Raw genomic sequence first — 21,064 nt, 5'->3', positions numbered from 1 at the left:
TTCTGCAGCTGCTCAGCCTGCTCCTATGTCCAGGAGATTGGGAAGCATGGCACTGAGCCAAGATGAACTCTCCTCCCATGCAGATGGTGCTGGGATGAGGAGAGCAGTCTCTCCAAAGTCTTCCCAGCCCAAACACCACCCCCCCCATACAGGGATGGGAAAGGTTAGCAAGTAACGGGCCACTCTCTAGATGCCAGGCACCCCCCCCGCCCCCCCAAGGGGCGAGCTGGAAACACGTTCCAGTCACTGCGGAACCAACCTTCCTCATTCTCTGGACGTGCACGTGCTCCGGGGGCAGGAGCAGGACTTTGGTGACGGTCCGAGCGTTCATCTTGGCAACGGGGATGATGAACACAAAGAGCCAGGCGATGAAGCAGACCAGGCCATGGGCAAGTGCGAGGACTGGGTAGCCCAGCAAGAGCCAGATATACGTGTTCGCACGCCGCTGGTGGGAAGAGCGAAGCAAGGGCTGCGTGAGTGTTCACGGGCAATGCCAAGCCAAGGGGAGGCACTTCCAATCAGGAGCCATCGGGCTCCCCAGCTGTTACTCAGATCTGCTGGGACATCAGCACAGACCATTACGCCCATGCTTTGGTTATAGGGACCGTACAACCGGAGGAGACCTACTGGGATCCTGTTTCTCCATCTCTTGGCCTGGGGAGTATGGGGGGCAGGGATTCAGAAGCCAGAGAAGTTTCCCTGCTGGTTCTTTCCCATTCCGAGGGGGTATTCAGAGTGCCATAGGACTGCACGGATAAAGACCCAGCAGCGTGAGCCAAGCCACAGCTGATCCAGAGCAGGAAGGCCATGTCTAACTCCCATCCAGGGGTGGGGTGGGGGGGCATTTAGAAGAGGAAGGGGAACCCAGCTCCTTCTGGCCTCTCTGCTGTGGGAGTCAGATGCAGGCACCTACTGGGCTGAGAGCTGGGGAGAGGCCTTACAACTTGAAGTCACAGCTGAGCTGGTGCGTGCCAGGCTGTAGCAGCCCATCCCCTGAGCTGTCCATGCCAACAGCACAGGGAGCAGCTCGGGATGGAGCATCTCCGACTCCTCCCTCCGCCCCGGGTGACCTGGACAAAGGGCCTTACCCAGTGCATGGCGTCGGCACGGCTGCCGGGCTCCTGTGGAGTGCCGGGCGCCAGGTCATGGCGGATGAGGAGGGGGGTGCTCTCCTTCGCCTCGTTTGCCTCTGAGATGACTTCACATTTGTTGAACTTGATGCTGCACTTTCGAGAGTACGTTCTGGTCTAGGAGACGGGAGAGCAGGTCTTCAGAGAGGGGCAGAGATTTGGGGGTGGGGGAGAGTACTGGAGGGGACATCAAAAGGAAACCAAGAGGCAGAGACGATTCAGCCATGAGTAAAGCAGCTTTCCTCTCCTGCAGAGGCTGGTACTGGAGGCCGAGGCTCAGGGCCTGCTCCAGCTCCCTTTGCCAATTTTACATTTGTTCTCTGCAGGTCACTTGATTGCTGCTCCACACTGGGCCAGGGCCCTGCGTTAGAGGCAGAGAACTGCACCTTCTGCCATGGAGCGCGCGATCATTGCTACCACGGTAACAGAGGCCCCGAGCTGCATTAGGTACCTACGCAGGGAATCATTCCCAACATGGCTCCTTTTCTGGCCAGGATGTAGAGGGCAAGCAAGCCAGCTTCCCCCTGGAGAGGGAGGGAGGGGGTGGGGAAGAGTCTATGCTCGTGCAGTTTTGTTAGCCAGTTGGCTAGGGATCCCCAGTTCAGAACTGGGCACGAATCCTGGCACAGCAAGGAAGCAGGTCGCTCATTTTCCACCCCGCCGCTCCCCTCTACCTTCTGAATCACTTTTCCAAATGGCCAGAGAAAATACCCAGCGAGTTCCCAGCACAGCTTCCCTGTGGGGAGAAAGGAGACTGCAGTCAGCTGGGACAAGGCTCCCTGGGATATTTCCCCTTGGCTGGCAAGGCGCTTCCTCTGAGCCAGAGGAGGATTACTGAGGCTGTCCTGGGGGATGGGCCTTGCCTAGGTGGAAGGGAAGGTGACCTGCCCTCACCACCATGATGAGTGCTGGATGGAAGGAGGCTCACGGCTCGCCATGAAGCGTTCCTGCAGTTTAGCCTAGCTGTTTCTGGGGAGAGGCGAGGCAAGACCGACAGGGTCCAGGACACAGGACTCTTGCACCAGAAGCAAACTGCCTGCAGTAGCCGCAGAGCTAGAATGGAGGCAGAGCATCCTTCAGTTCTCTGGTCATTGGTAAGGAGACGCTGACTCCTTCCCCCAACAGTTTACCCTGGGGCTTCTGACCCAGGGCCACCAACAGCCTTTTGGTCGGGGGTCCTACTACCTACCAGGAAGGGAAGAGGAGACCATGTATCCAACGGAAACAAAATTACCCACAGAGGCCATCCCATCCTGTCTACCATCCTCCCTTGTTGCACTAGGCTGCCTAATCCTTTCTGGAGCCCTGGAGAACACGAAGTGAAGTCCCAGTGGATGGTGGCCCTTGGCCTTTTCATCCACACAGCGCCCGATTAAATCCAGCCACCCCGGAAGAGAGGAAATACCATTTTACAGAGGGGGAAGATGAGAAGGGTTTAGTGATTTGACTTCACGCCCCAAGGGGAGTGTGATCACAGCTCTGGGAGTAGAGCCCAGGAGTCCATGCATTCAAGTGGTGGCATACAACTTCTCACACTTCCACGAACGGTTGATAGGGGTCTGCAGGCAGGTTTGGGAAGCTGGCTTTCGGGGACAGTGGTCTCACTGCAGCAGGGTAGTGAGATTTGTCCCCTGGATGTTTTATGGAAGAGTTTCACAGCAAGCTCTTTTGCTGCCTACTTGTCCATTTGAGGGGGATGACTCTTGGAAGTTGCTCACGCTGCCTGAAGAATCAGAGGCAGCTGCATACCTTAACTTAGGAAATCTTTCACCACTACAAGGTTCAGGCCAGCCGGCAGGCCATTAGATCAACTAGCCTGACCTGCTGCAGATTTTATCCAATAATTCCTGCATCAAACCCAGGAACTTGTGGTTGAATTAGAGTGTCCTTTTAGCAAGACACTCAGTAATGAGTTAAAGGCTCAGTGATGGAGAATTTACCACATCCCCAATAAATCTGTCCCCGCGGTTAATTACTAAAGGGCTGCAAGTTCTCAATCACCTGGAATTTAAGTTATTGGATGTCTTATATTGCCACCCTACACCTTATATTGCTCCTGTTTTCCTCCCACAGATGTGATTTAATACTCTAAGGGGTGGGAAGAATTCAATTTTTGTTGGGTTTCTACAGCAGCTAGGACAACAGGGTCCATGACCAGGGCTCCTAAGTACTACGGCAACTCGTTATTAACGTAACACGAGGTTTATTGTAACCCAGTGTTCCATGAGAACTGAGTTGGGTCTAAGAAATAAAACAGCTTGCACAGATCACTGGCAGGGATCACATTGTGTGTATCCAGTGCACAGTGGGCCTTGGCTACTAGGCTTATGACAATACACATCACAAGTCAAGAGTCTCTGCAGAACGCACCATATGGAGCTCCCAGTACTGTGAGGAACATCAGGGCAGAAACCAGGAGATAGAGGAGGGACAGCCACCATCCAAACAGCAGCAGGTAGAGGATGTTCCCACAGGTGACTGTGGAACCTGGTAAAGAGAAGATATAAGGATTGAGGGAATGACCTGTGGAGAAACTAAGATATAAGCTCTGAGGAGCCCATCTGAGGGCTGGCCCAGTTGGTCTGGGAGTCATCAAGTCTCATACCCAGAATTTTGTCCTGGTGAAAGGAGCTGAATTAGTAGCCCTAGAGACTGAAGTCCTGCTTATCCGCTAAATGTGTACAGCTGGGCTTGGGAATCCAATCGCTCACTGCCCACAAGCAAATGAGGAACACTGCCTGGTGGATGAGGTGGCTAAGCCCCTACTCTGCAGAATTTAAGCACTCCCTTTTAGATGTTTCAGCCCTTATATCTGCAAAGCTAAAAGCCTGCAACTGTGATGGGATGCAGTGCAGTTTTCCTGAGTCTGCGGACAGACTTCTCTGGTACCTCTGCTGCTGCTCAGCTTTGCCCAAAGAGCAGAAGGACACTAACTGGACTCTGTCAGTTTGACTGCTGCTATTCCAGAACCCTTAAAGGAGCAGTGGAAGGGTTGTGTTGATTTCACTCTGCTACTGAGAAGAGGCGGGAGACAGACAGTGGCTGGAGCTGTTCATGAGTAACAAGGATTTCCCCCCACCCCAAGGCTGAGAGGGGAAGTTAGAGTAGCTGGGATGAGAGGAAGAGCTCTCTTCCAGCATAAGAGCGACTATACTGGATCAGACCAATGGTGCATCTAGCCCAGTATCCCGTCTTCTGATAGTGCTTCAGAGGGAATGAACAGAACAGGCAATCGAGTGATCCATCCTCTGTCATCCACCCCCAGCTTCTGGCAAACAAACAGAGGCTAGGGACACTCAGAGCATGGGGTGCCATCCCTGACCATCTTGGCTAATAGCCATTGCTGGACCTATCCTCCAGGAACTTATCAAATTTTTTGGACCCTGTTACAGTTTTGGCCTTCACAACATCTCCTGACAATGAGTTCCACAGGTTGAAAGCAGGCAGGCTTTGTACTGCAGACTCCCGATAGCCACAGGCAATGAGGGGAAAAAGCCCCTGATTAGGATGCACCAGTAGCACCCCTCTTTTTCTGTAGCTGGGGGCCTTTTGTGGGGAAGAAAGAGGGGTTTCTCCTGGGCGGTGACTTCTATTTCTGCAGATCTCTGCTGCCCTCTTACCATTTTTGTATTCTCCTCTGGCTAAGGAGCTGAGCCCCAGGCTAGTAAGCACCCAGGGAGTTCTTCTGAGCCCCAAGGTACAGCATGGGTAGCAACACCAACTCCCCCAAAATCCCTGCCACTGTATTCAACCCTGGCCCAGAGGAAACTCCGCTAGGACAGGAGAGGTGGCCATCTGCCCATTCCGTTCTTGGCTTCTCTGCGGAGACTGCCATGTAGCACCAGTTTGGGGGACTCTTATTCACCAGGAGGGGGACTGAGACCAGGGTCATTCCCAGCTCACTGTTTGACTTCAGAAACGGGAACCACATGAGTAACGAAGCTGGTTAGACGGAAGTTAAAAAGAAAAGAAGAGAGTCACCAGCAGGAAATGCCTGCAAGCTACATGGACGCCTTTTAAAAAACACCATGAGAAAGGATCAAATTAAATGTATACTCCAATTTAAAAAAAAAAAAAAAAAAAAAGGTAAGAGGACCAAGAAATGCCACCATGGCTCAGAGTAAAAGAAGCAGTTAGAGGCAAAAAGACATCCTTTAAAAAATTGGAAGTCAAACCCTACTGTGGAAAATAGAAAGGGCCACAAATTCTAGCAAGTCAAATATAATTAGGCAGGTAAAAAAACCAAACAAATTGAAGAGCAACTCGCAAAAGACTCAAACTAACAGCAAAAAAAAAAAAAAAAAAAAAAAAAAATTACCTCAGAAGCAGGAAGCCTGCCAGACAATCACGGGGCCACCGGACAACAGAACTGCTAAAGGAGCACTCAAGGAAGACCAGGCCATTGTGGAGAAGCTAAATTAATTCTCTGCATTAGTCTTCACTGCAGAGGACGGGAGGGAGACTCCCACGCCCGAGCTGTGATTTTTAGATGACAAAAATATTGATCACTTCAATCTGGGACAGTTCCTCAGAGTGGTCTTGGAACAAATTGAAATTCACTGTTGATAAAGGCAAAGTAATGCACACTGGAAAACAATCCCAACTATACATATGAAAAGGCGTCTAAATTAGCTGTTACTACTCAAGAAAGATTTTAGAGTCCTTGTGGATAGTTCTCTGAAAACACTCGCTCAATGTGCAGTGGCAGTCAAAAAAAGCTAACCATGTTAGGAACCACTAGGAAAGGGATAGATAATATGACAGAAAATATCAGAATGCCTCTGTATAAATCCATGCTTTTGCCCACACCTTGAAGATTGTGTGCAGTTCCCCATCTCAAAAAAAGCTGTATTAGAAATGGAAAAGGTACAGAAAAGGGCAACAAAAAATGACCAGGGGTGTGGAACAGCTTCCGTATGAGGAAAGATTAAAGAGCCTGGGACTGTTCCCTTAGTCATCTTTCTTTCAAGCTGGAGAGGACGGAGGTCTATAAAATAATGAATGAGGTGGAGAACGCGAATGAGGACGTGTTATTTACCCCTTTGTTTAACACAAGAACTAGGGGTCACCCAATGAAATTAATAGGCAGCAGCTTTAAAAACCAAACACAAGGAAGTACTTCTCCACACAATGCACAGTTAACCTGTGGAACTCATTGCCAGAGGACGTTGTGAAGGCCAAAAGTATAACTGGGTTTAAAAAAAAAAAAAAAGAGCAAGATAAGTTCCTGGAGAATAGGTCCATCAATGGCTTTTAGCAAGATGGTTAGGGATACAACCCCTTGCTCTGGGTGTCCCTAAGCCTCTCTCTGCCAGATTCTGGGACTGGATGACAGGGGATAGATCGATTCTGTTCATTTCCTCTGAAGCACCTGGCACTGGCCACTGTCGGAAGACAGGATACTGGGCTTGATGCACCATTGGTCTGACCCAGTGTGGTCGTTCTTATGTTATGTTCTTAACCACCAGGAGGGACTTTGGCTCACGTCCGTGACCTATGATCGATCAATTGATCGATCGCTCGCACACACCCCGCTGTTAACTGAAGTGAAAAGCTCTTACTCTGTTACTCCAAGCAGTGGGATACATATGACCCAGGATCTGACCTGCACTGCTCAGCTCAGAGACAGACGCAGACAGCTCAAGCCCTAGCTCCCAGCCTTTAAAGGGACGCTCCAAGCCAAATGGGCAGCATGCCCTCTATTTCCAAGATGTGGACAAACATTCCCCTAAAGTTACATTGCCCATTCAGGGAAGCAGTTACGTAAGCAATGGGAATGCGGCACATTCATCAGCTAACTAATGGCTCGTACAATGCAGAGAAGAATGTGGGGGGAAGAAATCCCACCGGTGTTGAGTACAAACATTCTGCTGCTGTCCACAGGTCCTTGGAGGTGCCATTTCTACTTGCTACAAGAGTCACAGACATGAACCGTTTCCTTTGGGGGCCCAGGACACCACCCTCCTTCAACAGAGAGGGAGAGCTGGTCACAGTTACAGGGCAGTGGCTGCCGCAGTCACCCTGCTGCTGGTCTTGTGGGCAGGCCTGGTGTATGTTACATTATGAATGCTGACAGCATGGCCACCATTGCCTTCTGCTGAGGGCAATCGAGTGCTTCCCTTTGGCAGGAGGTGGTCTTAAGGAGGGTATGCACAGAGGCCTGGATTTGGAAGCGGTGGCCCCCACTCGGTGGCACTTTAAACATGAGGGCTGGGTCAGTCCATAGGAGTTTGAGACAATCACTTTCCAGACGTGCTGACAAGTTAGAGGGTTGATGGATTCCAGATGCCCCTCACTGGCCTTGCAGATAAATATGATCAAAACAGAACTCTCAGGACTGCTAGCTGCCCAGGGGAGAGGGGGATTTAGAGATGCCCTTACCAGAAAGGGGGAGTTCGGGCAGGGCATCATTTCCTACCTGTGGGGCTTTTCACAACGTTCAGATCTGAGTAGAGCTCTTTCACGATTTCCGACCGGTCTTCCCAGGGCCTGGCTGTCACGTGGCTCTTCCATTTCTTAAAGCCAAACTGGGAAGCAGAGAGAGACAAACAAGTCAGACCCCAGGCGACTGCACCTGTCCGGTGCTGCTGTTCCAGAGAGCATGTTCCTCTCCTTCCAGCTAGTCAGAAGTGCTGCGGGCTATGGGCAGATATACTGAGGGGGACGGAGGGCAGGAGGCAGTGGCTGCCCCACATTAGGATTGCGGTTCCTAATTCACAGGAGGTTGAGAGAGACTGGAGATAGTAGTTTGATCGTACAGGAGCATGCGGGGGGCGGGGGGGGGGCGCGCGAGAAGGCAGAGCTGGCGCTCCTCAGACTAACCAGGGAGCCGGCATGCCAGGCTAACTCCAGAGACCAGGAGACAGAGCTGGTGAGGGACTTCTGGCTGGGGTCTCATTTCCACAAGGGCAACCAAACATCAGGATACAATTGTCTGGGACTAGCCGACTCTGAGACTAGCCACCAACATAGTAGTGACAAATCCCCTCTGCCCACACCCCTGAGAGCACCCCAGAAACCTCAGTCAACTTCTTCACTGCCCAGCCCGGATGAGAAAAGCAGTGGAAGATCCTGTGTGTGGTTAACACACAACATCAACAGTGAATACCAGAGCCAGTTAATCCTCGCTAACGAGGACAGACAGGGTAGGTATACGCTGCAAAGACAAACCAGCGGCACCGTGTCTCATGAGCCTGGGTCAACTGACTCAGACTTGTGGGGCTGTGGGACAGCAAACAGTGCAGACGTTCCAGGCGAGGGTCTCAGAGCCCAAGTCAATTGAGCCAGGCTCAGACTTGGTGCCGGGGTTTTCTTTGCAGTGTAGATGTACTGAAAGGCATTTTGCCTTCCTGTGACATGAGGGAGGGGTGGTAAAAATCCATCCCCAAATCCCAGAATTCCCTGGAGAAGGGCATGGCAGGTGTGAAGGATTTTCCCCTATAGAACGTTTGATCAGTTCCAATTTGGACTCCATGGCCCGAGTTACCTGTACTGTGTTTTGGTAAGCGAAGGCAGCAAGAATTGGAGGGAATTTCAAAGTTCCCCACAGCACAGCGGAAGGATGGCCGAGTGGCTAGAGCACAAGCCTAGGACTTGAGACCTGGGTTTAATTCCCTGCTTCGCCACAGACTCCCTGCGTGACCTTGGACATGACCTTTACTCTGTACCCGAGTTCTCATCTGAGTGGTGGGGACAAGAGCCCTGCCCTACCTCCTGGGGCACTGTGAGGATAAGCTATGCAGTGAGATGCTCAGGCACTAAGGTAATGGGGTGAGAAAAGAACCTCACAGAGGTAACATTGGTGCTCTCCCCCAGCCTCTAGTATTAGACACAGGTTACATGCATTTCCCACTCCTAAACTTCATGCACCCCAACCCCCTTCCAGCTGTAGATGTGGAAGTAACTAGACACAAGACCGTGGAAGTAATCTGGACACAAGACCGTGACCCCCTCAGCTAAAAGGGGGACGAAGGCAAGTTAGATCACCTGGGATCTTCGGTAGTTTTTGCTCCCCGGTAACCAACGGACTACAAGGGACATTCAGTTGCCTCCAGGTCCTTAGCTTTGGGTCAGACTTTATAAACCCAATGGAAACTGGGCACTGCGTTGCATTGCTCACGGCCATCTAATAATGTGCTTATAGCCAACATATGCTGATGGGGGAGTAATGGATGGTGTAAGGCCGGGTCTACCCGATCATCGTACATAGGTATAACTCCATCATTCAGGGGTGTGAAAAATCCACACCCTGGAGTGACACAGTTATACTGGCCTAACACTTGGTGTAGACAGCGTTGTGGCGATGGGAGAGCATCTCCCATTGACATAGCTACCAGCTCTCGGGGGCGGGGGGAAAGAAGGGTTGGAGGACCTACGTCAACGGGAGAGGTTGTCCCATTGGTGTAGTAGCGTCTTCACAGATATAAAATGCTGCCTTGTAGCAACTGCAGACCTGCCCTAAGCATGCCCCATTTATTGCTTTATGAACAAAGCTCCTGTACGAAGCAAGACACAACTGTGTGGGCGGATGGTGTCTCAGAAGCCAGCTCATTTCTGTAGCACTTTGGCACCACCAGCGTCACAGGACTGAGGAGAGCACCTTGTCACCTATCTGAAGTTCAAACTGCCCAGAACAAGCCCTCAGAGTGCCCTTGTGTTGATCTGTTCTCATCCCGTCTGGAGCTGGTGGCTGGTTGCTGTGGAGCATGCCGCAGAGTGGTTTTGGTGAAAGGCCTATTTGTCATTCCCAGCTAGCTACCGCCCCAGATGAACCAGACCCATTCCATGCAGAGGCAGCGTCAGCAGCCCCAGACCCATGCAGGGCTCAGCAGTTAGGGCTACTTTGCTGAGGTCCTCCAGATTACGTTCAACTGAAATTAATCCAGATTAACGAGCAAAAGGGAGTGAGAAAATTACGATTTTACAGAACAAACAATGGTTGCTTTTCAGGTGCATGACTCGCCAGTTCTGCAATTTCACATAAGTCAGAAGGTGCTATTATGAGATCACGGCTTCCCTAATGGAAGGGCAATCAATTTGCACAAAGTTAAAGGCTCTGATCAGAGCTACGTCATTCATCAATGATGTGGGGGATGGAAGGGGAAAGGACAGTTCCCACTTTTGCCACACCTAGGGCATCTACCTTTCTGTTCTATTCTACATTGGTTCGTACAACCCCACACAGCATCCAAGCAGCTACCATCATGGCACTGAACATGACTAGTGTGTCCCGTGTGGTTCGTTCTCTCTCCCAGGGGGAAAACTGTGTGATCAGTGCAGGGCCGGGAGGAGTTGAGCCATTCCCAGATTCAGATACAGGGTGTTTTTTGTATTTTATTGGTCAATGGGGCGGCTTTTTCTCTGCACCCAGGAAGGCAAAGCACCATTGCTGTCGAGCCTGGGAAGGAAGAGAGTGGCCCCCAAACCCACCACTGTGAGGGAGATCGCCTTTGCGTGCATCTCAAGCCCCCAAAGTTCCTCCCAGAGTCCACACTCTCCAGGAGGCTCAGACAGAGTGGTGACTGGTCATACGAGTCCCTGCATCAAAGGTCCTTGCTTTTGCTCACCTTGATTCTTGCTCACCTAGTAGCCTTCTTTGTTCTTAGTCTATAAGCAAAGAGGACTACGTGGTGGAGGTCCGAGCAGGACAATAAACTCTTCCTTTGGCCGGTTGGCCTCTGCCTCACCCCTTTGGCTTCCCACAGGGTATGAGGGTTTCCCCTTCACCACCAGGCACCAGCCTGGTTAGATGAGAGCGCTCCCTCGGAAGCCAGCCCTTTGTGGAGTTAGGTGGATCTGTTCCCAAGGTCTTCTCTCAGGTAGCAGGCTCCTCCTGTCCATTAGCCTGGGGCAGCTAAAACCTTGATCTAGATAAGTGAATTTAGTTACTGACTATCTGGAGAAGCTACTGTCGTGCGCAGCACCTGGGCTGGCTGACTTGTCCGACCCATGGCTGAAGAGGAGAACGTGCCACGTACAAGGGGACTTGTGCCGCATGTGCCTTTTGAGAGGCCCTAGGTGCCAGCCACGATGTAGGAATACAGGCCCATGTTAGATGTGGGTGAACTATGGTTTTAGATGGAGGTGGGATATTGGCATAAGCAACAGGCCCAAAGCATGTGACCAAAATGGATGAGGTCATGAGACAGAAGAGGTGTGTTACACTTGTAGTGACCCTTAGAAAAACCAGTTCTCTTATTTAAGGTTCAGGCTAAGGTAACAGAACTAAGACATGGTTAATTGGGTACCTGGTTCAGTCAATTGGCTAAATGAGAAATGCCTTCATCTGGCTTTAGCGAAGGCCCATTACTTGGCAAGGACATCACTTGTTAACAGGTACAGGAAAGTAAACTCTTAAAAAGGGTCAGGCAGATATTAGCAATGAACCAAGTCGGAGTCAACAGTGTCTAAGCACCCCTGGGTTTAGCCCATTTGTAAGTATCTTGGGCAAATGCTTCTGTTGCTGTTTGGATGTAGCAAATTGCTTATTAGTTAGGCATGTTTAGAGCAATTGTACCTTTCGATTTAACAAAGAAAATATGGTTAAATCAGTGTTGCCGTGATACCCTGCATAAATAATAATTACAACACATGATCTATGGAAGAGGCGCAGCTGATGCGAGTCAGAAAAGGTATTTAGCAAAGCAGCAGGCCCAACATGCAAGTTACTGCCACTAACAGTATAAGAAACATTTAGAAGAGAGACTTAGGCAGGAGGCCAGTTTTCAGCCTCAGATTGGCCAGACGGGGCCTCTAGGAGTTACGCTCAGATCGGCAGCATGGATGTAAGAGGAGCGGAATTTTAGATCCATCAGAACACCCCAATCAGGCAGTGCTGTTAACCCCATTTTACAGATGTGTATGAGAAGTTTAAAATTAGAGAATTAAAGTTAACTTGAGTTTGGTTAAGGAAATGTGTGTGTTGTAAAGAAAGGCCTTGACTAGCAAGTAGCAGGAAGGCTTTGGAAATAGTTATAAAGCCAGAAGGAATGAGGTAGGGTAGATGTCTGGTTCAAAGAATAATAAGATAAGGGGATGTTTCTACAAAGAAGGCCTCTGAGCAACAGGGTTAACTGCAAATGATTTTAGATCAAACCAAGAGGATCAGTCTTAAAATGAACCAACTTGGCCCTCCCCCAACCCACACACCAGCATTAAAGCCGATGTGAATCCAGGTGCAATGGGAAAACTGGTGGACAGCAAGAAGGAGGGGAGGAAAGACCCTGGGAGGAGAGGAGGTTGTAAATCTTATCTGGATTAAGACTGGAAACCAGGGTGAACGTCTCAGGTTGGTCTTTAGCTGAAGTCAGTCATTGGCAATGACATCACTTGTTTGTTAAAGGATATACAAAAAGTAAACTCAAAGGGTTCATTGCTAATACCTGCCTGACCACGCTGGAGCTGACCAATATGGGGCGGAACACCCCTGGGTTTAGCCCATTTGTAAATATCATGATCAAGTGCTTATAAATATGTTTTGTTACTATCTGGATGTAGTAAGCTGCTTAATAATTAGGCTTTTAATAATAGTTTGAGTGACATTGGGCAAGTCACCCTATGTGCAGCAGCAGTCAAAAAAGCAAACAGAATGCTGGGAATCAAGAAAGGGATAGATAAGACAACAGAAAATATATTGCCTCTATATAAATCCATGGTACACCCACATCTTGAATATTGCATGCAGATGTGGTTGCCCTTTCTCAAAAGATATATATTGGAATTGGAAAAGGTTCAGAAAGGGGCAACAAACATTATTAGGGGTATAGAATGGCTTCCGTATGAGGAAAGAGTAATAAGACTGGGACTTTTCAGCTTGGAAAAGAGGCGACTAAGGGGGGATATGATCGAGGTCTATAAAATCATGAGTGGTATAGAGAAAGTAAATAAGGAAATGTTATTTACTCCTTCTCATAATACAAGAACAAGGGGCCACCAAAATGAAATTAATAGGTAGCAGGTTTAAAACAACCATTTGACCTTTGGATTTAATAAAGGAATTTATGGTTAAATTGTGTTTGGTGATTTCCCATATTAATTTCAAATAATAATTCCAGCAGATGGGAAACTAAGGCACAAAGGTTAAGTGACTTGCCCAATGTCACAAGAAGTCTGTAGCAGAGCAGGGAATGGATGCCAGGTCTCAAGGCCTAGGTTAGTACTCTAACCACTGAGCCACCCTTCCTCTCAGACACTGGAGTAAGATAACCGACCCCATCACCCCAGTGCTAGACCCCCATTGCAGGAGTGGGTTTTTACAGACTAGGCTCCTCACAGAAGCAGCTGACACAGTGCCCCGGACTGTGCAGCGACCACACTTCTCTAGGGAATCCGAACAACTGCCCTGAGCGAAGGAAAGAGCCTAGTAGCCACAGCAGAGAACAGAGAAGCACTTTCTGAAGCACCTTAGCTTGAGAGCATATGTGCCAGCAGAGAGGTTGCAGCCCTCATGGAGATTCTGGGCTTTCAGCCACCGATGTATGACCCCAAAGAGAGAAGGGGGGGTGGGGTGGAGAACACAGAACAAACCTTGTAGTTGTTGGAGAGTTTGTTGGCTTCCACCTCATTTTCCGCAGTGATGGTGGTTTTCACCAGGCAGCCGTCACAAATCTGCACCTCGTCGGAGAGGTGCTGGCAGCAGGCAGGCGTTGAGATCACTGCGCAAGAGACCAGCGAGGAGAAACCCAAGATTTAGACACACAGCACCCCCAGCCAGAGGCCCACGGCCAGCTATAGGGCTGCCCTGTAAGGATCCTGCATGTCTGGCCTGTAGGGCTGCTCAGAGAATCACAGAATATCAGGGATGGAAGGGACCTCGGGAGGTCATCTAGTCCAACCCCCTGCTCAAAGCAGGACCAATCCCCAACTAAATCATCCCAGCCAGGGCTTTGTCAAGCCTGACCTTAAAAACTTCTAAGGAAGGAGATTCCACCACCTCCCTAGGTAACGCATTCCAGTGTTTCACCACCCTCCGAGTGAAAAAGTTTTTCCGAATATCCAACCTAAATCTCCCCCACTGCAACTTGAGACCATTACTCCTCGTTCTGTCATCTGCTACCACTGAGAACAGTCTAGAGCCATCCTCTTTGGAACCCCCTTTCAGGTAGTTGAAAGCAGCTATCAAATCCCACCTCATTCTTCTCTTCCGTAGACTAAACATCCCCAGTTCCCTCAGCCTCTCCTCATGAGTCATGTGTTCCAGTCCCCTAATCATTTTTGTTGCCCTTCACTGGACTCTCTCCAATTTTTCCACATCCTTGTAGTGTGGGGCCCAAAACTGGACACAGTACTCCAGATGAGGCCTCACCAATGTCGAATAGAGGGGAACGATCACGTCCCTCGATCTGCTGGCTATGCCCCTACATATACATCCCAAAATGCCATTGGCCTTCTTGGCAACAAGGGCACACTGTTGACTCATATACAGCTTCTCGTTCACTGTAACCCCAGGTTCTTTTCCGCAGAACTGCTGCTGAGCCATTCGGTCCCTAGTCTGTAGCAGTGCATTGGATTCTTCCGTCCTAAGTGCAGGACCCTGCACTTGTCCTTGTTGAACCTCAGATTTCTTTTGGCCCAATCCTCCAATTTGTCTAGGTCCCTCTGTATCCTATCCCTACCTGCCACCATATCTACCTCTCCTCCCAGTTTAGTGTCATCTGCAAACTTGCTGAGAGTGCAATCCACACCATCCTCCAGATCATTTATGAAGATATTGAACAAAACCGGCCCAAGGACAGACCCTTGGGGCACTCCACTTGATACCGGCTGCCAACTAGACATGGAGCCATTCATCACTACCCATTGAGCCCGACAATCTAGCCAGCTTTCTATCCACCCTATAGTCCATTCATCCAGCCCATACTTCTTTAACTTGCTGGCAAGAATACTGTGGGAGACCGCATCAAAAGCTTTGCTAAAGTCAAGGAACAACAGGTCCACTGCTTTCCCTTCATCCACAGAGCCCGTTATCTCGTCATAGAAGGCAATTAGATTAGTCAGGCATGACTTGCCCTTGGTGAATCTATGCTGACTGTTCCCGATCACTTTCCTCTCCTCTAAGTGCTTCAGAATGGATTCCTTGAGGACCTGCTCCATGATTTTTCCAGGGACTAAGGTGAGGCTGACTGGCCTGTAGTTCCCAGGATCCTACTTCTTCCCTTTTTTAAAGATGGGCACTACATTAGCCTTTTTCCAGTCATCCGGGACTTCCCCCAATCACAATGAGTTTTCAAAGATAATGGCCAATGGCTCTGCAATCACATCCGCCAACTCGTTTAGCACTCTCGGATGCAGCACATCCGGGCCCATTGACTTGTGCATGTCCAGCTTTTCTAAATAGTCCCGAACCACTTCTTTCTCCACAGAGAGCTGGTCACCTCCTCCCCATGCTGTGCTGCCCAGTGCAGTAGTCTGGGAGCTGACCTTGTTCGTGAAGACAGAGGCAAAAAAAGCACTGAGTACATTAGCTTTTTCCACATCCTCTGTCATTAGGTTGCCTCCCTCATTCAGTAAGGGGCCCGCACTTTCCTTGACTTTCTTCTTGTTGCTAACATACCTGAAGAAACCCTTCTTGTTACTCTTAACATCTCTTGCTAGCTGCAACTCCAGATGTTATTTGGCCTTTCTGATTTTACTCCTGCATGCCCGAGCAATATTTTTATACTCATCCCTGGTCATTTGTCCAAACTTCCACTTCTTGTAAGCTTCTTTTTTGTATTTAAGAGCAGCAAGGATTTCACTGTGAAGCCAAGCTGGTCACCTGCCATATTTAGTATTCTTTCTACACATCAGGATGGTTTGTCCCTGTAACCTCAATAAGGATTCTTTAAAATACAGCCAGCTCTCCTGGACTCCTTTCCCCCTCATATTATTCTCCCAGGGGATCTTGCCCATCAGCTCCCTGAGGGAGTCAAAGTCTGCTTTTCTGAAGTCCAGGGTCCGTATTCTGCTGCTTTCCTTTCTTCCTTGTGTCAGGATCCTGAACTCGACCATCTCATGGTCACTGCCTCCCAGGTTCCCATCCACTTTTGCTTCCCCTACTAATTCTTCCCAGTTTGTGAGCAGCAGGTCATGAAGAGCTCTGCCCCTAGTTGGTTCCTCCAGCACTTGCACCAGGAAATTGTCCCCTACATTTTCCAAAAAGTTCTTGGATTGTCTGTGCACTGCTGTATTGCTCTCCCAGCAGATATCAGGGTGATTGAAGTCTCCCATGAGAACCAGGGCACGTGATCTAGTAACTTCTGCGAGTTGCCGGAAGAAAGCCTTGTCCACCTCATCCCCCTGGTCCGGTGGTCTATAGCAGACTCCCACCACGACATCACCCTTGTTGCTCACGCTTCTAAACTTAATCCAGAGACTCTCAGATTTTTCTGCAGTTTTATACTTGAGCTCTGAGCAGCCATACTGCTCTCTTACATACAGTGCAACTCCCCCACCTCTTCTGCCCTGCCTGTCCTTCCTGAACAGCTTATATCCATCAATGACAGTACTCCAGTCATGTGAGTTATCCCACCAAGTCTCTGTTATTCTAATCACATCATAATTCCTTGACTTTGCCAGGACTTCCAGTTCTCCCTGCTTGTTTCCCAGGCTTCGTGCATTTGTGTATAGGCACTTGAGATAACCTGCAGATTGCCCCTCTTTCTCAGTATGAGGCAGAAGCCCTCCCCTCTCACACGCTCCTGCTTCCTCCCGGTATCCCACTTCCCCCAGGGCTTTGGTCTCCTTCCCCCGGTGAACCTAGTTTAAAGCCCTCCTCACTAGGTTAGCCAGCCTGCTGGCAAAGATGCTCTTCCCTCTCTTCGTTAGGTGGAGCCCGTCTCTGCCTAGCACTCCTCCTTGGAACACCATCCCATGGTCAAAGAATCCAAAGCCTTCTCTCCGACACCACCTGCATAGCCATTCGTTGACTTCCACGATTCGACGGTCTCTACCCGGGCCTTTTCCTTCCACGGGGAGGATGGACGAGAGCTGGTACAATATTATTTATTTGCATTACCATAGCCCCTTTGGAGCCATGGCCAGGACCCCATTCTACTAGACGCTGAACAAACAAAACACTGAGACAAAATACATTTGCAAGTCTCAGCAAGAAGAATGTGCCAGCATCAGTTTGCTGCTATTTGTAGGGTCAAATTATTAGTTATTCACCCCGGGCAGACAGCTGATGGGTATTTGGGTGAGTGATTCTAACCCACACGTCGCAATCAGGGAGTAGAAGCAGTGCCACATGACCAGCCAGACCCCATGAATGGGAGACACTCAAGCCGCCCACCACTGTTCCTCCAAACCAGTGGTTCCCCAAGCTGGGGCCTGCTGCACATCACAAAATCCAGAGCGCTTGCTGGGGGTGCGTGGAGAGCTGGCTGCTCACACGGTGCTGGCTCCAGGAGCTAAATTGGATAAGAGATGCTAAAAGATCCATTCCTCATAGACGTTAAGGCCAGAAAGGAGCATCATGATCATCTAGTCTCACCTGCTCAGTACAGGCTACAGAAACTCACCCACCCTCTGCTGTGGTAGGCCCATAACCTTGCAATTTAATGTGCCAGTTCCTTTAACGTTCTTGGATGGAGATTTTCCAGGCGTGCCCCCCCCCCCCCCGCCATTTGGTCCCATAAAGCACTTTCCCTGCGTTACTTTTCCAGTGAATTGCTAGATTTTTCCACTGCAACTAACAGGAGAGGAGGTCCTTGAGCCCCATCTCTCATTGGACAGGCGGTTCCCTGCTATGGGGACGTTTGAGGACCCCCATGGCAAACAGTTCAACACAGCCACGTTCCCAAAAGTCACAAGTGCTTTAGAAAACACGTAATAGAAATGAATCATTTCCAGATTGATTTCCAGAAATGATTCATAACCAGTCCTTCCAGCCAGCCTCAGGAGCACATGAGAAGGGACAAGACAGCCCAGTCGTTCTCTGTGGATTTTGTGAGGATGTTGCTGTGACCAGAGAGAAGGGAAAGGACTAAACCAAGCAGACATGAGAAATAACAAAGAGCCGATTATGCACTTGTCAAATTCAGTACGCCACGCAGGGGAAATTACCAAGAGAGAACTGCGGGGGTTGCACCCAAGGTGTATGATTATTAGCTAACTGCATACCCTAAACACCGCCCCCCCCCACACCCCCACGAGGTCAGCATTCCCACTGTATGGGCACAAGAATGGTGGGAGAGAGGTAAAGCAGCCATGGCCCAGCGTTCTTGGCACAGACTGTGCCTCGAATAGCGGCTTTTGACGTAGAACTGTTTAACCCTTTCGTTGCTGCTCCCCCTGTTGCTGTTCACGGAAGTCAAGGGAACGCCACCGTGTTCTACCTACAGCATTCGCAAGCAGTCCCTTGGCAAGAGCATTATTCCTCCTATCTAGCTAGATGCAGGTCATGAGAGCACTCCTTGTCTGAAGTCTACTCTGGCCTAGCATTACTTCCTTGCTCTTTTCATAACCACTATTTAAGCATTGGGTTTTTTTGCAACCAGAGATCAGTCTCCTCCCCTGGGTAGATGCTAGGTTAGCCTGCCAGTAGAGGAATACGTTACAAGAAGTTTTATTTCAAGATCTTTGATGCTAGAAAACCTGAAGCGCTTGCTATTACAAATAAGCTATACTTGCCATGCTAATATAACCCATCTACCACAATAGGATTTCAGGGGATCCACCCATATAACAAGCATTTATTAGTTAGAGCCTAGGACTCCTGGGTTCTGTTCCCAGCTCTCCCATCCACTTGAAAGTCACTCTATGTCCCAGGTCTGCTCCTCTAAGAAAAGGCAGATTGCCTCTCCTCACACCATGAGAGGCAGGCATCACTTGTATTTGCCAAGCATTTAGATCCTTCAACCAAGGTGCTAGGTGAGTGACCACCTTCTCCAGCTCTGGGGTGTCACACCAGAACCCTGTGGCAGAGACAGACCCCTTTGCACTTGGAGCCCCCCTTGCATTCCCTGGGCTGTCTACACAGTTTCTGTTGCAGTGCATCCTCTCCTCTCAAGAGGGACTGAATGAGAAAGGCGCCATCTATAACCCTTTCCCATTGCCCCAGGGCCAACTCTGTGCAGTAACCCCAGCACCACTCCAGGCGACCCTTTCAGCTCTGCTTACCCGGCAGTATCCTGGGCGTCATTATGCTATGCTGATGGGATCCCGAATGCATGTCCCCAAGGTCTCCATGGGTGTTGTTAATGGCAGCACAGTGCCGGTCGCACAGCGACCCTCGCCGATGGGGGTCGACCCGATGCTCAAATTCCTTGTGGAAATCTGAAACGGATACGGTAAAGGGAGAGTGAGCAAAGGAGTCAGTCACCATCGGGGTGCAGTGCTTCTAACCGGGAGCCGTTATGGATGCCAGACTGTCATTATTAGGAACAGGCAGGGTGGGGGAGAGAAATGTTGAAGGTGAGAAAGCACAGATGGAGGGGAAGAAAGGCCAAATCAGAAGAGACAATAGAGAAACTCCTCCACAGCAACAAACACTGGAGGACTTTTTCCAGTGAGCGTCACCTGCTGCATTCTGTCCAGCTCATAGACTATCAGGGTTGGAAGGGACCTCAGGAGGTCATCCAGTCCAAGCCCCCTGCTCAAAGCAGGACCCATCCCCCATTTTTGCCCCAGATCCCAAATGGCCCCCTCAAGGATTGAACTCACAACCCTGGGTTTAGCAGGCCAGTGCCCAAACCACTGAGCTATCCCTCCCCCCCTTCTCGCTTAGGTCATCCTTGGGGAAGGCACCCCATTTTTACAGCTCTGTGGACTTACACAGCAGCCAGTAGATGCATCAAGGAGGGAAACTCAAGTGGGAGGCAGTATTTTTGTTACATGGAATGTTTGCTTCCTGCTGGGTTAGAGGCAATGGTGGGTTGGCGGTCTCTAGACGGGGTAATCTGAAGGTTACCTTTGGGCAAGGAAAGGGGGCCCAGGTTCCACCCCTCCCTGCAGACGTTATAAAGCCCCCTTGTTTTCCTTCTGATGTTGGCAGGTTTGGTCTAGATAGATCCATTTCAGGGCGGGGCTGGAAAAACTCTACTCTTGCTACCACCAGAGCAGAGGACAGATCAAGCAACCCAAAAATTCCAGCCAAGTTACACGCTCACCCAACAGAGGCCCACTGTGAATCAGATGACAGCTAGGATAACAAAACACAGCTCACAGGACTGGTTTGGAAGTGGCTTCACATGATCGTCACCAAACCAACCAATTATACTGTCACGGTTACACCAGTTTGACTGACTGACAAGGTCCCTGGGGCTTCAGAGACAGAGCCTGGAGCTGGTTTAACCCATTGGTCACCTCCAACAGCGTATGGCTTTCAAATCATTTCAGTTTCCCCTTTATGTTTAGGGGATCAATCCTCCTCCCCCTTCCCCCACCCTATTTGTTGACAAAAGATGCTAGGTAAGGTCAGTTTCCAGGGGTGTCAAAAGGGCAGATGATCAAGCTAGTTTCCAGCATGTACCCCATCTACCTACCTTTAGGTACAAAAAATGGGACCTCAAAGTTGGTTTTGTCTAAACCTGCCATGGGTCCCCAAAACACCCCTACACACAGAAATATTGTCTGACTGCCCTTTGCAGTGCCTAGCACTATATTGTACAACACTGACCCACCCCGCTAAGACAGACTGAAGGCAGAGGCACCAGGAGAATAAAATCTGGCTACACATCTGGTCTTAAGTCACAGCTATTCATGCTTTATAACCAGTTCTTTCAGGCACTAATACAATAGGGCAGCTTAGACAGACAAAGAAGGGGCACTTCCAAGATAAAGCCATACATTTAAAGGTTACTTGTGCATGGGTTAGATAATGGAACTGAAAGAATTTGAGGAGTCTAGTTTATTTTTCACCAGTGTTGCCAACTCTCACCACTGTTATTGCCAGTCTCACTATTTTTAGATTTTTTTTTCCTTAAAGACCCAGCTGCTGGAATCATGCTATTGCA

At 49.7% G+C, this 21,064-nt stretch overlaps 1 protein-coding gene across 1 annotated transcript in view; it reads right to left on the bottom strand.

Moving 5' to 3' along the window:
* LOC114019447 (putative cation exchanger C521.04c) overlaps nt 1–21,064 on the bottom strand; it is a 43,330-nt gene that overhangs the window by 20,924 nt on the left and 1,342 nt on the right. Inside the window, exons 2-8 of the mRNA XM_037889408.2 lie at nt 19,230–19,385; nt 13,656–13,783; nt 7,549–7,657; nt 3,501–3,617; nt 1,805–1,866; nt 1,089–1,247; nt 260–445 (exon numbers count right to left, since the gene is read on the bottom strand). Coding sequence (XP_037745336.1) covers nt 260–445; nt 1,089–1,247; nt 1,805–1,866; nt 3,501–3,617; nt 7,549–7,657; nt 13,656–13,783; nt 19,230–19,385 — 917 coding nt within the window. The remainder of the gene's footprint in view (nt 1–259; nt 446–1,088; nt 1,248–1,804; nt 1,867–3,500; nt 3,618–7,548; nt 7,658–13,655; nt 13,784–19,229; nt 19,386–21,064) is intronic.

Source organism: Chelonia mydas, chromosome 1 (assembly GCF_015237465.2).
Source record: "Chelonia mydas isolate rCheMyd1 chromosome 1, rCheMyd1.pri.v2, whole genome shotgun sequence".
In the NCBI taxonomy this organism is placed as follows: Eukaryota; Metazoa; Chordata; order Testudines; family Cheloniidae; genus Chelonia; species Chelonia mydas.
The sequence above is the reverse complement of the archived record's forward strand: the minus strand, read 5'-3'. Positions and strand labels throughout refer to the sequence as shown.